This window comes from Melospiza georgiana, chromosome 2 (assembly GCF_028018845.1).
Source record: "Melospiza georgiana isolate bMelGeo1 chromosome 2, bMelGeo1.pri, whole genome shotgun sequence".
NCBI classification, from domain to species: domain Eukaryota; kingdom Metazoa; phylum Chordata; class Aves; order Passeriformes; family Passerellidae; genus Melospiza; species Melospiza georgiana.
In genome coordinates, this window is record NC_080431.1 from 76769060 (window position 1) to 76782368 (window position 13309).

The following is a 13309-nucleotide window of genomic DNA, read 5'->3' on the forward strand; positions in this document are numbered from 1 at the left end:
TGACTGGAAAACAGGTCCCATAAACTTTAAGGATGCAAGCGTCCAACCCTCGTGGGGATGAAGATTGGGATTAGGAGGAGACTGCCCCAGTAAGTGTTAGAGGCTGAGCAAGTTAATTTGTTTTATGCAGTACGGAAATTCAAAGTCAACAGTAATCTTAACAGTAATCAGAATAGATACAATCTCTTTATTGAGAGAACGTTCGGGTCACCCCAAATTTCCTCCCCAGAACACTTATGCATAGACAGGTAGGTCTCACTGCAGTACACCTTTATCAACCCTTTGCCAGAACCTGCAGCTGTTATGTTTTCTTTGGACTGTACTTACTCAGGAAGACTATGTTTTATCCCAAGAGAAGCATAAAATAGCCTTGCATCTGAGTTTTCCTTCCTGAAACTTTTATCTCCAGCTGCTTGTGTGTTTCATCACCAATTCCATTGCTGCTGTACTGTACTGTAGTGTACTGTACCTTTGTCTTTGAGCTTGGGAGGGAAGTGTCACATATGATGTGCACATATGATGGGCCAATTACGGATTTCTATTATGGAGCAACCCAAATTGTCACTGCCAAAAGCATCTCAGTGAGGTTGTCTTACCTTCAGGCACATTCTAGACATTAAACCCTGGGTTCATGACACTTTCACTTATGCACAAGTAAGGATCACCAAGGCTTCCTGTATAGCCAGTGAAGAGAAATGAGACATTCCAACTCAAACTGGAGACTGAAAAAGTGGCCTCTGGAAGATAAAGGTTGTATTTCCCCTGACTGTAGGGAGACACTATAGCGACTATGCTGCACAACATCACATTATCCTTCTGTTTCCTCAAGCAACTCTGGGATTTCTCTTAACAACTGCAACCTTCACCCCTTTCCAGAGATGCTTGTTTGTTATTATCTAGTTAACAGGTGGAAATACACGTTTTATTCCTTAACAGCACAGTTTGCCTCACCATGCACTGTTTTACACATATGTGTTAGAACCCATCCCCAGGGGCCAGGACAGTTGCAGAGTGTATCGCTGATCGGGAGCTGAACTTGTGGATTTTTTGGTGCTTTGGCTGTGGGATGAATTAGTTTTGCTGTCTTAGATGGCTCTAACATCACGTGATTTTGGTTGGTTTCTAGCACTCCATAATTTTGTCTCCTCTGGCATTACTTTAAGGTTAATTTTAGAAAATTACTGCCAACCACCCTGCATGACATTTCTGTAAATTTTATTTGCTAGGGCAGGTGAAAAAGCCTTGCAGGGGCCCACGCGTAATAACTCTTTCCTGCTGGGATAGCAGAAGCATGAACAAGTTCTTTGCCTTGACCAAGCCTTTCAGGGAGAGTTCTCCAAGGCTAGTGTAAACCATTTTGTTAGCACTGAGCTTACAGAAAGCAATTTCTATAAAGCCTACAGTTTGGTGATCAAATACAGGAAAATGGACCTTTTAGGAGATTTGCATGTAATCACTTGCAGAGAACTTCATACTTTATATTGGGTGTTTGGATCAGATAGAGCATTAGTGTCAGACTGAGAGAGGCCTCTTCACGGGCAGCTCATCAGACTGCCTACTGATTACATTATTCTTTTACAAGTTGGGTTTCAGTAAAGCTGCAGAAGCATTTGTAATGCTGAGCCATAAATAGGGGGTCACATTTTCCTTAAAACTTTAGATGATGTGAATTACTTGCATAAATATTTTACAAGGCATGATATAAATATTCTGCGGTGATTAGGATTGTTTATACTGTCTCTATCAGAAGAAAGTCTTTCTTTCTTGATCCTTACTTCTTTGATTTTGAAAAAGATATAAGAATCTCCCACATATTTGGAAATTATGTTACCTGTTTGTGCTTTTAAATAGCAGCACGGTTAGAGCCTTGGTGACGCATCTTGTAGAAAATCATGTAGCTAACTCACACAATCTGTTTCTACTGTTGTGCCTACAAATGAGCAAGCTGAGTATCCGGCTCAGGCAATTGCCCGTGTAATTTTCTGAAAATCGGCCGTATGATTTTGTTCTGTTGGCAAAAAATTCTAAGTGTGCCTGTGCTGCTCCAGAGCACCCCAAGCCATGGAGGAACTGCGCTTCGGAAGGGAACAATTTTCTCCCTGCTACTCTCCATCTTGCTCAATCAATAATTGCTTTCTGCTGTTTTGGGTCAAGTTAGTAACCTCTGCTGGGGGAAAGGAGGTCTGAGGTCTGCCTTGTTTCTTGTCCCTTTCTACCTTCTGCTTCATTTGGGATAATTGTATAAGATCCAAATGCTCGCTCCAGATCTGTGCTGGGACAGTGGCAGGTAACAGGCATTCAGCTGTGATGCTTTTATATATCCCAGTATTTCATTCCTCACAGAGCTGCTGCCAATCTAGAGGTTTTCCATCCAGACGAGAGTCTAACCGAGGACTGCTCTGTACAAACAAGAATGCTTCCGAGCCCTGCTGACAGTGATTTTTTAACTTCCTCAGTAGAAAATGCACTATGCTAGTAAATGGCTAAAGAAAATCATTGCCTATCGTCACAGCATAGTGGAGGGGAAAAACACACAATTTGGAAGAGTAACACAAATCACCCACAAGGCAGGTGAAGTTCATGTAACATGTGTTCTTCATGCTCCACTTCAGCCCAGGTGAATTTATTCTTTCTTTCTTAACCTCACATGACCCTTATCCCCCCAGTATGCCAGTCTTCATACAGGGCATGTGATTATTTCTCATTTTCTAGGCACAACTACTCATTTCTTAATTTTAGTGACGTGGCAAGTGCCCAGGTTTTTCTTGTTAAGATGATATTCATTTGTCCTGTTTGTTTCATTCTTTTTCCCCTCTGGCTCTAAAGCTATAAATCAAATACATGAAATTAAATTAACTGAAATGAACATAAGTGCAGGTGGAAATTGAGGAAATATAAATAACTAAAAGTACTTTTCCAAGACTGCTTTTTTAATCAATTCTAAACACAAGATATATATTGCCTGTTGAACTAAGAATGTTGTGACCACCTATTGTTAAAGAGTAGCAATAAATCTGTGCAACAATTCCTTACTCCTGTGATTCACTGACACTTTCTACCAGACAGTTAGTTCAGCTCACCCTTTTTCCAGAGGTGTATTATGCTGTTCACTAGAAAGGCTTGATACGCTGCCATGAGAAAGACATGAACACTGTTTGTCCCTTAGGAAAATTCCTTTTTTCTCCATCTCTGAAGGAGTGAAGCTTCTGGATGCTAAACCAGTCTTCTAACATGTGATAAGCTGGGCTCATCTTCGTATACACTCCCCTTTGCCTTGAAAAGCAAAATGGCAGATATTCTCCCTCTCTCCTCAGTCCAGCAGGATCTCTGATGCCCTGAAATAGCCGTGGAGCAAATCACTGCCTTTTATATTCTGCAGGGAACCAAACACTGCTGTGCAGGCAGGGCACTGTCCTTTCCACTTCGTCCTATGTGTCACCAGTCAGGGATGTCCTGGTGCCCACCCTGCTTGCTGCTTTGCAAGGATAGCTCTCACACAGAATCTCAGCTCTGCAGGACTGCTTCATGCTTGTGGGGTTTTAATCAATCAGATACACTCTGAGGTGGAACTGCCTGAGTGTTAGAATTAATGATTAATTCATTTCCTTTATCATACAGAGGTACCTAAGGGTTATTTAGGCAGGTCATGGTTTTCTCCGGCACAAGACTAGCTATAAGTTAATATTGATCAATAAGATTTCACAACAATGTCAGTACAGATCGCTCAAAATTCCCGTGTAAAGTAAGGAGAAGACATAAAAAACAGTTCAAAGAAGTTTGTCTGTTTACACTCTTTCCTTTAACAGGATAATGATCTCAGCCAGCACACTACAGAACACACTCCGCTACCATTTACACAGCCTTCCTGTGAACCCACAAAGCAAAGCCTCATTCTAAAGGCCAGAGCTGTACTGTGATGTCTTTTGTTTGGAGTGGTCCTTAACATCATTGGTGCACCAGTTCTAACCTTGGTTAGAGACTTTGCTATTTTAAGGTGGTACAAAGGCAATGTCAGTGACAGGACTTAATGCCAATGTTCTTATGTGAGAACTACTGCAGTTGTTGTACTGAGGTAATTGCAATAATTTTGCAATCAATTGCCCATGACTGTTGTTTCTTTATTGTGGGAATCCAGTTAATTAAAAATATTTTTAATGTGACAGCAGGCTTTTAGACTGTTTCTGTGGCTAGAGATACAACATGCAGGAACAGGAAATGACAGAATTTTGAATCAATTATTACCCATCTCTGTGCCTCAGTTTATTTATCTGTTGGAAATGTAAGTCTGGTCCCCAGAATGGTTTGGGCTATAAGGGACCTTAGAGATCATCCAGTTCCACGCCCCTGCCCTGGGCAGGGACACCCTCCCCTAGAACAGGCTGTCCAAATTCTGTCCAGCCTGGCCTTGAACACTTCCAGGGATGGAGCATCCCCAGCTTCTCTGGGCTACCTCACCATCCTCACAGTGAAAAGTTTCTTCCCAGTATATAATCTAAATCTCCTCTCTTTTAGTTTAAGACTCTTCCTTCTTGTCCTGTCACTACCTGCCTGTGTAAAAAGTCGCACTTCCTCTTTTTTACAAGTTTCCTTTAGGTACTAGAAGGCTGCTGGAAGATCTCCACAGAGTCTTCTTTTCTTCCTGCTTAACAACTCAAACTCTCTCAGCCTGTCTTCATATCACAAGTGTTCCAGCCCTCTGACCATTGTATCAGCCAATCTGATAACATATCCCAAGATATCTGATAACACTATTTCAAAGTTTACATACCCAATGCTTGTAAAACCCTTAAAGGTTCTTGGATGAAGAAGTTACCAGGTGAATAAAGCTGATACTACTTCTTTATTGATCACAGATAATACCATTCTGGGTATATTGAACACTATTAAATCCTGTTGCCTTGTCATTTCAGCTCTGTGAGAAGTCAGCCGTTGTACATACCCACTCTTTTTCACCTCTTTTGGGACAAATTACAAACATATGAGCGTAATCCGCTGAATATAGTCCATGAAACAATTTACTGACCTTCTTTAGAAGTATCTCTGTGAATGTTCTGTATTTCTGGCAGCCCTTCTATTCATACTAGCATGAATACACCCGTTTTAAATCAGCTCTTGATCTCTGAATGCCAAATCCTGTGAGAGATAAAATAATTCTTAAATATTACAGCCAAATGTGCAGCACAAAATGAAGGCGTGTTTATTGTTTGTCTTACTTTCCCCTAACTATTTAGGGTCTGCTCTGCTTGTCTCTTCCCTAAATTTAAAGCAGTTGCCTGAATATTGCAGAGTTCCTTGGTTAAGTTGAGAAACAGATTCTTTGTACTAACCTATTTCCAAAGTTTGTGTTTCCTAAGTACTTTCATAAATCTACCAGACACTGCAACATATCTTCCCAGGATTTTTTTTTTTTAATTTTAATCTGAAATACTGGCACATAGATAAAATACAAGGTTCTGTTCTCTTTTCCTCTGAATATGTGCTAGTATCACATCATTCATACAGAGACATTCAACGACTATTATTCCTGCCTCAAGTCCAAAGAACATAATTTGACTGTTCACTGCAAGTGGATATATAAGATTGTTACAAATGGATGCCAAGGGGCCCATACTTGGAATCTGTTTTGTTTTTCTTTGAGTTAAGTTCCAAATTGCAAGACTGTACATAATGAATGTGTTATCTAGTCCTTCTGTTTTGTATTTTTGAAGGAGAAACAGCACATTCTGCAAAGTAAGTTGTCCTACTTGCTCAGGTTCCATGGCAACCCAGTATTGCTGCAAATTCATTTTGCTCTAATCAATTAGAAATTTTGCTCTGGCAGCTGGAATGAAAGTTTATGGGCTTGTTTTACTTGGACTTGCAGTTGCAGTAAATTCAATGAGATACTTGTCTGAGAAGGAAACAAACTTGCAGCTTTCCTCTCTCTCTTGGTTTAATTTTTGTGAAAAGGTCAGATTTAATTCTTGGTTTTCTGTCCAAGCAGGAAAAAAAGGAGGCAGTTCTCTTAAAGGATCCACAACTTAACACATGCTTGCCTTACAGCCTTGTTGACTTGCTAAAAAGGAAGGTATCACTTTGCTTCCCATGCATTTTATATCTGGTTGTTGCCAGCAGAGCTGCCTAGGGCACACCTTCCATCCAGCAGCTGGCAAAATCTCCTGTTGAATCCACCCCGTCATTCGTGGCCAAAAGGCAATTTTCCACAGAGCACGGTGGAATGTGCCAGTGCCCTTCATAGCAGCACAGCCCTGAGTGGTTGTTCTGCACAATTCCTGGAGAATCTGCCCTTGTAAAGGTCAGCTCACGCACTGCTGCAAGTGCACGTAACGACCGTGAAAGCCCATGGGATCTTCTCATGTGCGCTCTGCAATGGTGTCGTTGATTAAAACCCAAAGTTGCCATTAAAAAGGTTCTGGTTTTGTTTTTTATTTATATTTTTATTTTATTCTTGCCAAAACTACAATACTGGGAGATGGGAAAACCTCCTTCCAAAAGAAACTCCCAACAACTTGCAACCATGTGGAAATGGCAGAAACTTTGTGATGTGGACTGAGAAAAGCACTGACATTTTGCTTATAGGGTTACAATTCCAAATTCAGCTCATTCTGCTCCTGCTCTTTACATCCAGACTACAGAATTCATGTATAGTTATGCCAAACATACTGTCTAAACAAAACACAGGGAGAGCTTTGGGGCTCTACTGTACTTGTCCACTTTTTTTTTTGGTTGGGTAGCTACACCATTAACTCCCTTTTATGCATTTTACTGGTATTTGTGTAAATGAATCATAGGCTTGAAATAAATTTTTAATCTAGACTGTCTTTATCAATGGCTGGAAAAATGTGTCCTCTCTTTACAAAGTACACTGAAAAACTGTATGGGTCTATAGGAAGACATTGATTTTACACTTCTTTTCCATTTCAGTCACCATCACACTAAAATTCAGCCTCTGACTACTACACAGGATTAGAAATACAAGTCACCCTGTTTTGTAATGAAAGCATAGCAAATCAAAGTCCTGATTTAAACTTTGTTACATGTCAGGGCTCATCAAATCTCTATTGCCACAAAGAGGATGACAAAGAGTATACTTTGCTTCTTCAAAAGCAGATCAGAATTAGAGCTGAATATCAGTTTTCATGTCAGGGACTGTGACAAGGAAAGCAGTGCTCATCCACTTGCATGTGCTCCTTTTTCTTCCTGTCTGTCTCCAGCTCCTACCACTAGTTAGCACAATGGGAAGGTTAGAGCCTTGGCACCATAAAAAGGTTCAAGGAGTGTGAAGTGGGCTGCAGATTCCTTAAGAGCTGCATTCCTAAAGGAGGAACTTCTCTGTCTGGAGGGTTGTCAGAAAGAAGGCGATTGAGACAATTCCCCTGCTGATCATAACAAAACACACAGGGCTCAAATTCGGCTCGTGGTCTGCATGCTGTGCAGGCTGCTGTTCACACAAGGGAGTGTAGCCTCTCAACCAACACTGGCTTTTCTCCTTCAGGTGACAAGTGTCTCTAAGCACAGGTGCAGTCTGGTATTCTCCTTGGATCCAAGGGTTTGCCTCTGATGCCACAATTTCTTGTCTGATTATAATTGGCAATTTATAGGACTGGCATATGCCAAGCAGGTGACACCAAGGGCTTGTGATGAGAAAAACTAATGACCAAGGTGGAAGGAAATATATATGCAGAACCAGCTTTGGGGGATTTAAATGCTAAACCCACTTTATTGTTTTAGGTTTGTGTTCGTTTCTAAAGTGTTCATGTTGTGTTTAGTAAGAAATATTGTACAGCTATGTTGTGAGCTATGCTGTGTTCAAAATGTGTTTTTATAAAAACAGATGATTTTTAAGTTTGCTGATTTTCTTCTGCTGACTGTTCTTTTATTTTGATGGATATTTCATGATAAAATTTCAGTATTTGGGAAAATATGAGAGATTAATTATGACGTTCAGATCAAATGTAGCAAGGTGAAAAGTTCATGTTTAAATGCATTGTCCTGTATTATATGTCTGTGTTCATATTCCCCCTGTTTTTATTGATGTACTGCACGTATCTGACCTCCACATTTGCCTGATAGTTTTTTTGCCAGTTTGGCACTTCTGACTTCCCCGTTTTGTTTAAAAATATGTTTGGAATAAGACCCTGATAACCATTAATTGCTTACAGTAAGCTTTTCCAATTAGATCTACTCAACCTACATGTACCTGATTAAATTTTTTTGCAGTCAGTTAGAAGCTCTTCCTCAGTCAGGCACAGCTCTGTGTAAAATATAATCTTAGAACCCTATTTGTTGTGTTTTTCATCATTTAATCAACGAAACGACACTAGTCTGAGCTGTGCTTCTGCTCTGTTATCAGTGTGGTGGTTTGCTCAGTTGCTTCTACCCCACACAGCGGTGTCCACACCTTTCCTCCACCTCTTGCCTGCATGGTGGAGGTCTTGAGCCGTTTGCTTTATAAACTGGAGGGAAGGGAATTGTTAAACCAATCCCCAAAAGGACTTTACACTTTTCACTTAAAATCTGAAATAATTCGCCTCACAATACGTCGGGCAAAGCTTTCCCGTTAGTAAGACGGAGCGCGGCCGCATCAATGAGTACGACTCATTGACAGTGAGCACCCACGCCGTGGGAACAAAGCGCATCTCGGATCAGGGGCTCTCGCCAATGTCAAAATCTTAACAAAACCAAATCAAACCGAAAAAGCCCAACAAAAAAACTGACGGATGCGAGTTTTAAAGGATGGATATAAGGAGGATAGGAGTTTTAAAGGACAGTAACAGCCCGAGGGGCAGCAGGTAATGGGGTCAGATACGTGCAGTCGGCCGCCCCTCAGGCAGGGCTGCCCCGCTGGGGAAGGCGGCGGGGTGGGGGGGCGGCCTTCCCTCGTGCCCCGGCTCGACTTTTATTGTGTCTCTGTCCGTGTTTTGCCGTGGTTTTTTTGTTCATTTTATTTCTTTCTGTGTTTTTTCCCCCTCCCTTCTCTGTGTGTGTGTCTGTGGCCCGCAGGTCCCCCCCTGCCCTGTTCGTCCGCCTCCTCCACCCCCCGCTCGCAGTCCCCCTCCCCTCTCCCCTCGCCGCCGGCCAATGAGGGCCCGGGGCGGTCGCTGGGCGACGGCGCGGCCCGGGCGGCCGCGGGCTCGGACTCTGAGGAAGAGTTTGTCCCTCAGTCATTCTTAGTTCAAAGTGGCTCTGGAAACCTCTGTGCCGCCGCCAACGGTGAGTGACTTTCTCGCTCTCTCTTTCTTTCTCTCTCTGCGCCTACTTTTTTATGCCGGTCTTGACAGCCGTGCGCGGGGATGTAGGATGGCTGGGAGAGCGGGTGTGCGCTTTGGATTGGTGTGGGGGTTTTATATAAAGAGTTAAAAGTTGCCTGGCAAAGGTTGGCAGCTCTGGGCAGGTCGGTGCCGGGTGCGTGCGCGCTGCGCGGTGCGGGACGCGCAGCCCCGTTTGGTGCCCGGGCAGCGCTCGCAGACTTGGCTTGACTTGACGGCCGGAGCCCGCTCCCTTTTGAGGGGCTGCAACTTCGGGGTGGTTTGGCTTTTTTATTTTATTAACTTCTGGCTGAAAGAGTGGGCAAAGAGCTTTCCCCTTCTCTGTGATGGCGTCAAGATGCAGCCTGGGGGCTGGCGGGGCCGGAACTTGAGAAGAATCTGTCACCCAAGGGCAGCATGGATAGGCAAGGGGACGACGAACACGAAGAGTTCCTGTGATAGTTGGCAGTGGCATCAGCGCCGTCCCAGAGGAGGGTGTCTGTGTCCAGTCCCCTCCGAGGCGCTGAAAGTGTCCTCAGGGGAAGTATTTGAGGAACAGCAGCAGAACCACATCCTACTGGGATGCTCTGAGACTCCCCGATGGGTTGCTGGGGGTGCTCAGCACGGCCGGATGGTCCACGATGCTTAAGCAAATTACAAGGAGAGGAACGAAATTCACAGTTCTCTGTTGCAAAGACAGTGAGTCATAAACGGAGGTAACGCTCATTGGCAAAGAAATGTGAAATTTCATCAAGGGTAGTGTAACCTGACGAAGTGCAGATTACAGCAGTGGAATAGCAGTGGCCACTCAGGCCGCTGCCATCCGGCTTGAGCGATAATTGCTCACAGGTCTGATTTATGATGAAGGAGAAGGCATTCAAAGATATCTTGAAAGAGAGAAACAAAGGTGAGAGAGAGGTTTACTGCAGCTGGCAACAGCTTAACTGCGTTTATGTTAAGCTTCTAAGAAGGTTTCCTAGTATGCTGTTATCTTCAAGTAAGGAAAGAAAGTTTGACATTTAATTTGTCTGCCCTCTCCCTTTCCCAGCTTCCCTCCTCTTTTGTTGCATTTGTTATGGTAAAAACAAACTTTCCTTTCAAGGTTTTTCAAAGGAGAAGGTTATCTTCTCTGAATTGTCATCCTAAGGAGAGTAGGGGGAAATACAGTGTTGTATTCATTCAGGAAACTGATTAAAATTCATATCCTCTGTTCAGCTTCCCCCTTCCCCTCCCACCCTATAACACACCCACATCTGACTGCTTGCAGTCACAGAACATGGAAATCTGAAATAATGTCAATTACCCTCTTGTTGGAAATGAAACCTAAGTCACACTCCACCTCATGTTTTCCACATCATAATGTATATGTATGTACTTTCTCTTTGCTCATTTAGGAAATACATTTGTACACATACATGCACACCCTCCAGGTAAAAAGAGGGAAGAAAGAGCAAGAGATTAAAAACCTTAATCTCTTCTTTTACTAATTAGCTGAAAACCAAAAAAAAAAAAAAATCCTTGTTCAAAGTCTACAGTGGATTGACCACATTATTGTATTATCAATGTGCTGGTGAGTTAGTTAGACTTCAGGCTTTTCAGCAGCCTGCTTTTTTTTTTTTTTCCTTAGTGCTTTTTGCATCAGCTTGTAGACATACTCCATTCCCTGAGGCCTTCTTTGTGTGCAGGATTCAGTAGGTTGGTAATAAATATGTCCCACACAAAGACAAGGCATCTGGGGTCTCATTTGCTTGCTTATTCTGGTTGTTCAGTAATCAGAAGTGCAGGTAATGGCAGGACACTGGTGACCTGCTAGGATCAGCTCAGCATCACTCTGCTATCAAGAGGAAAACAAAGGTGGCTCACTTTGCCACCTATCAACCCGTAATCTAAAAGTTCATGTGAATGACAACCACAGACCATACAAGCCCATCATGCCTAAAACCCAGAGACTCTTCTGACCTCTGTAAATGGATTTAATTGCTTTAGTTCTTTAATGTTCTGTTTCTATGAGGCTTAGTCAGCTTAAATTTTAAATGACAAAGGCAGGTCTTTATGTTCCTTAAATGGTGAAAATTAGTAAAAGCTTATTTTGGTTAGGACTAAGTTTAATACAGTTAGAGCACTCGTTCTCAGAGAATAGTAGCTGTCTCAACAGCAGGACAGCCTGAGAACGCTGTTCAAAGGATTTGTGTTGCACTTTTTAATTGATTGTGGCTAGGTTTTCCTACCACAGCTGTGTAAACTCAGCCTTAGAGAAGTCCATCCAAAGTAAGTAACACCCAGGGAGCAGCACTGCTGTTACAAATCCCCATGTAAATTGCAAATATAATGCACATGGAGCTTAAGAAACATGCTACTTTTTTAATATACAGTAGGCTATTCTTTATCAAAGTTCCTTTTATTTCAGAAAGGTAATATTGTCCATGATATTATTTTTACACTTCCAGAAAAATGTCCACCTAAACTTTCAAATGCAGGCTGGAACCAGCTAATAGGTATATAAATACACGGGCATCTTCTAGGGCTTGAAGTTTTGTAATAGATGTGTTACAAACCATGGTTTGATTTTCTTTTTTTCTAAGTAATTTAGAGCATTGAAAGTCCAAATTTTTATTGTACCTATAATATCAGCAGGTACATGATTTTAAGGAAAAACAGATTTTTCAGACTTGGACCTTTTCATTTTTTCTTTTTATATATGTCAAGTCCAGAAGGCTTTTTACTTTACCTAAAATTACCCAACCTAACTAAGGTGTGAATGTCTCCATTTCAGAGAATCCTAGAATGCTTTGTATTGGAAGGGCCTTTAATCATCATCTTGTTCCAAAGCCCTGTCATGGGCAGGGACACCTTCCACTAGACCAGGTTGCTCAGAGCCCCATCCAGCCTGGCCTTGAACACTTCCAGGGATGGGGCAGCTACAGCTTCACTGGGTAACCTCTTTCAGTGCTTTATCACTCTCATAATAAATAATTCCTTCCTTATATGAAATTTAAATCTATCCTCTTTAGTTAAAAAACATTTTCCCTTATCCTGTGAGTACAAGCACTTGTAAAAAGTCTCTCTCCACCTTCCTTATAATCCCCATTTTAGCATCAAAAGGTCACACGCCTTTCCTTCTGCAGACTAAACAGCCCTGTCTCTCTGAAACATCTCAGGATGTTTCCCTTCAGAAACCTTAAAATTTCCTGACTTTAGCATCTCAGTACTATTTGAAAAGTTGGCTGACATGTGGTATCTTGGTGGGCATTAAGAAACACTAATTAGTTTTTCAGGTTTCTTATTATACTGGTGTGTAGGTATATATGTGTAGGACTCGGGAGAAGCCAGAACTGTCTGAAGGCATCCAATCTTTAATCTCATTGTACTAAGAAACTTAACAACTGCTGTGCTGGATCAGAACATGCAGTCCCTGACAAGGGTATGGGAGAAGAAGCATGAACAAGTGGGGCTGTAGGGAGGATCTTGGCCAGCTGAGAAAGGTTGAGGACTAGCCAAGGAGGGCTGTGGATGTGGGTGCTTAGCTCATTAATGGCAGCTTTCTTCCATTTGAACCAGTAAATGACATGAAAAATACGTTTTAAAATAATGAAGTGCCTGTAGGGAATGGTGTTCAGGAGGAGCCCATCAGCCTGACCATTGCTGCCCATGTCCCTTCAGCATCCACAGCTGTGGCACTGGGGACATAAGCATCTCTGAGGTAGGGAGATGGCTGTTGTACAGAGTGACAAAGAACAGATTTGGAAAGATGTATAAAATCTGTGGAAAGCTGACATCCAAGTTCCAGCACTGGTTGTGTTGCCTCAGAGTCAAAGCCGAAATGTGTGACTTCTTCCATCAGTGAGCAGGCGTTCCATGAGAAGCATGCTTTTGTTATTTGGTGGGGCCTGCTGTGTTTCTCTTGAGCTGATTGTATCAGGCAGACTGGATGTAGTCACTTAAAACAGCCTCTGCTCATGGGAGCCACAAAATCCCAGAATCAGCTCTGGTTTGGGGTATTTTAGTATTTTCAAATACTAACACAATTTTTGAGACCAGAGCATGGAATGTAATTAATTCTA

The 13309-nt window shown here is 42.3% G+C and overlaps 1 protein-coding gene across 5 annotated transcripts in view; it reads left to right on the plus strand.

Moving 5' to 3' along the window:
• Positions 1-13309, plus strand: part of TENM4 (teneurin transmembrane protein 4) — a 594684-nt gene that overhangs the window by 331457 nt on the left and 249918 nt on the right. The window contains exon 6 of one of the 5 annotated variants that reach the window (XM_058018885.1): positions 9004-9213. The exons of the other annotated variants lie outside the window; for them this stretch is intronic. Within the exon in view, the coding sequence (XP_057874868.1) occupies positions 9004-9213 (210 nt within the window). The remainder of the gene's footprint in view (positions 1-9003; positions 9214-13309) is intronic. 5 annotated transcript variants of the gene reach the window in all.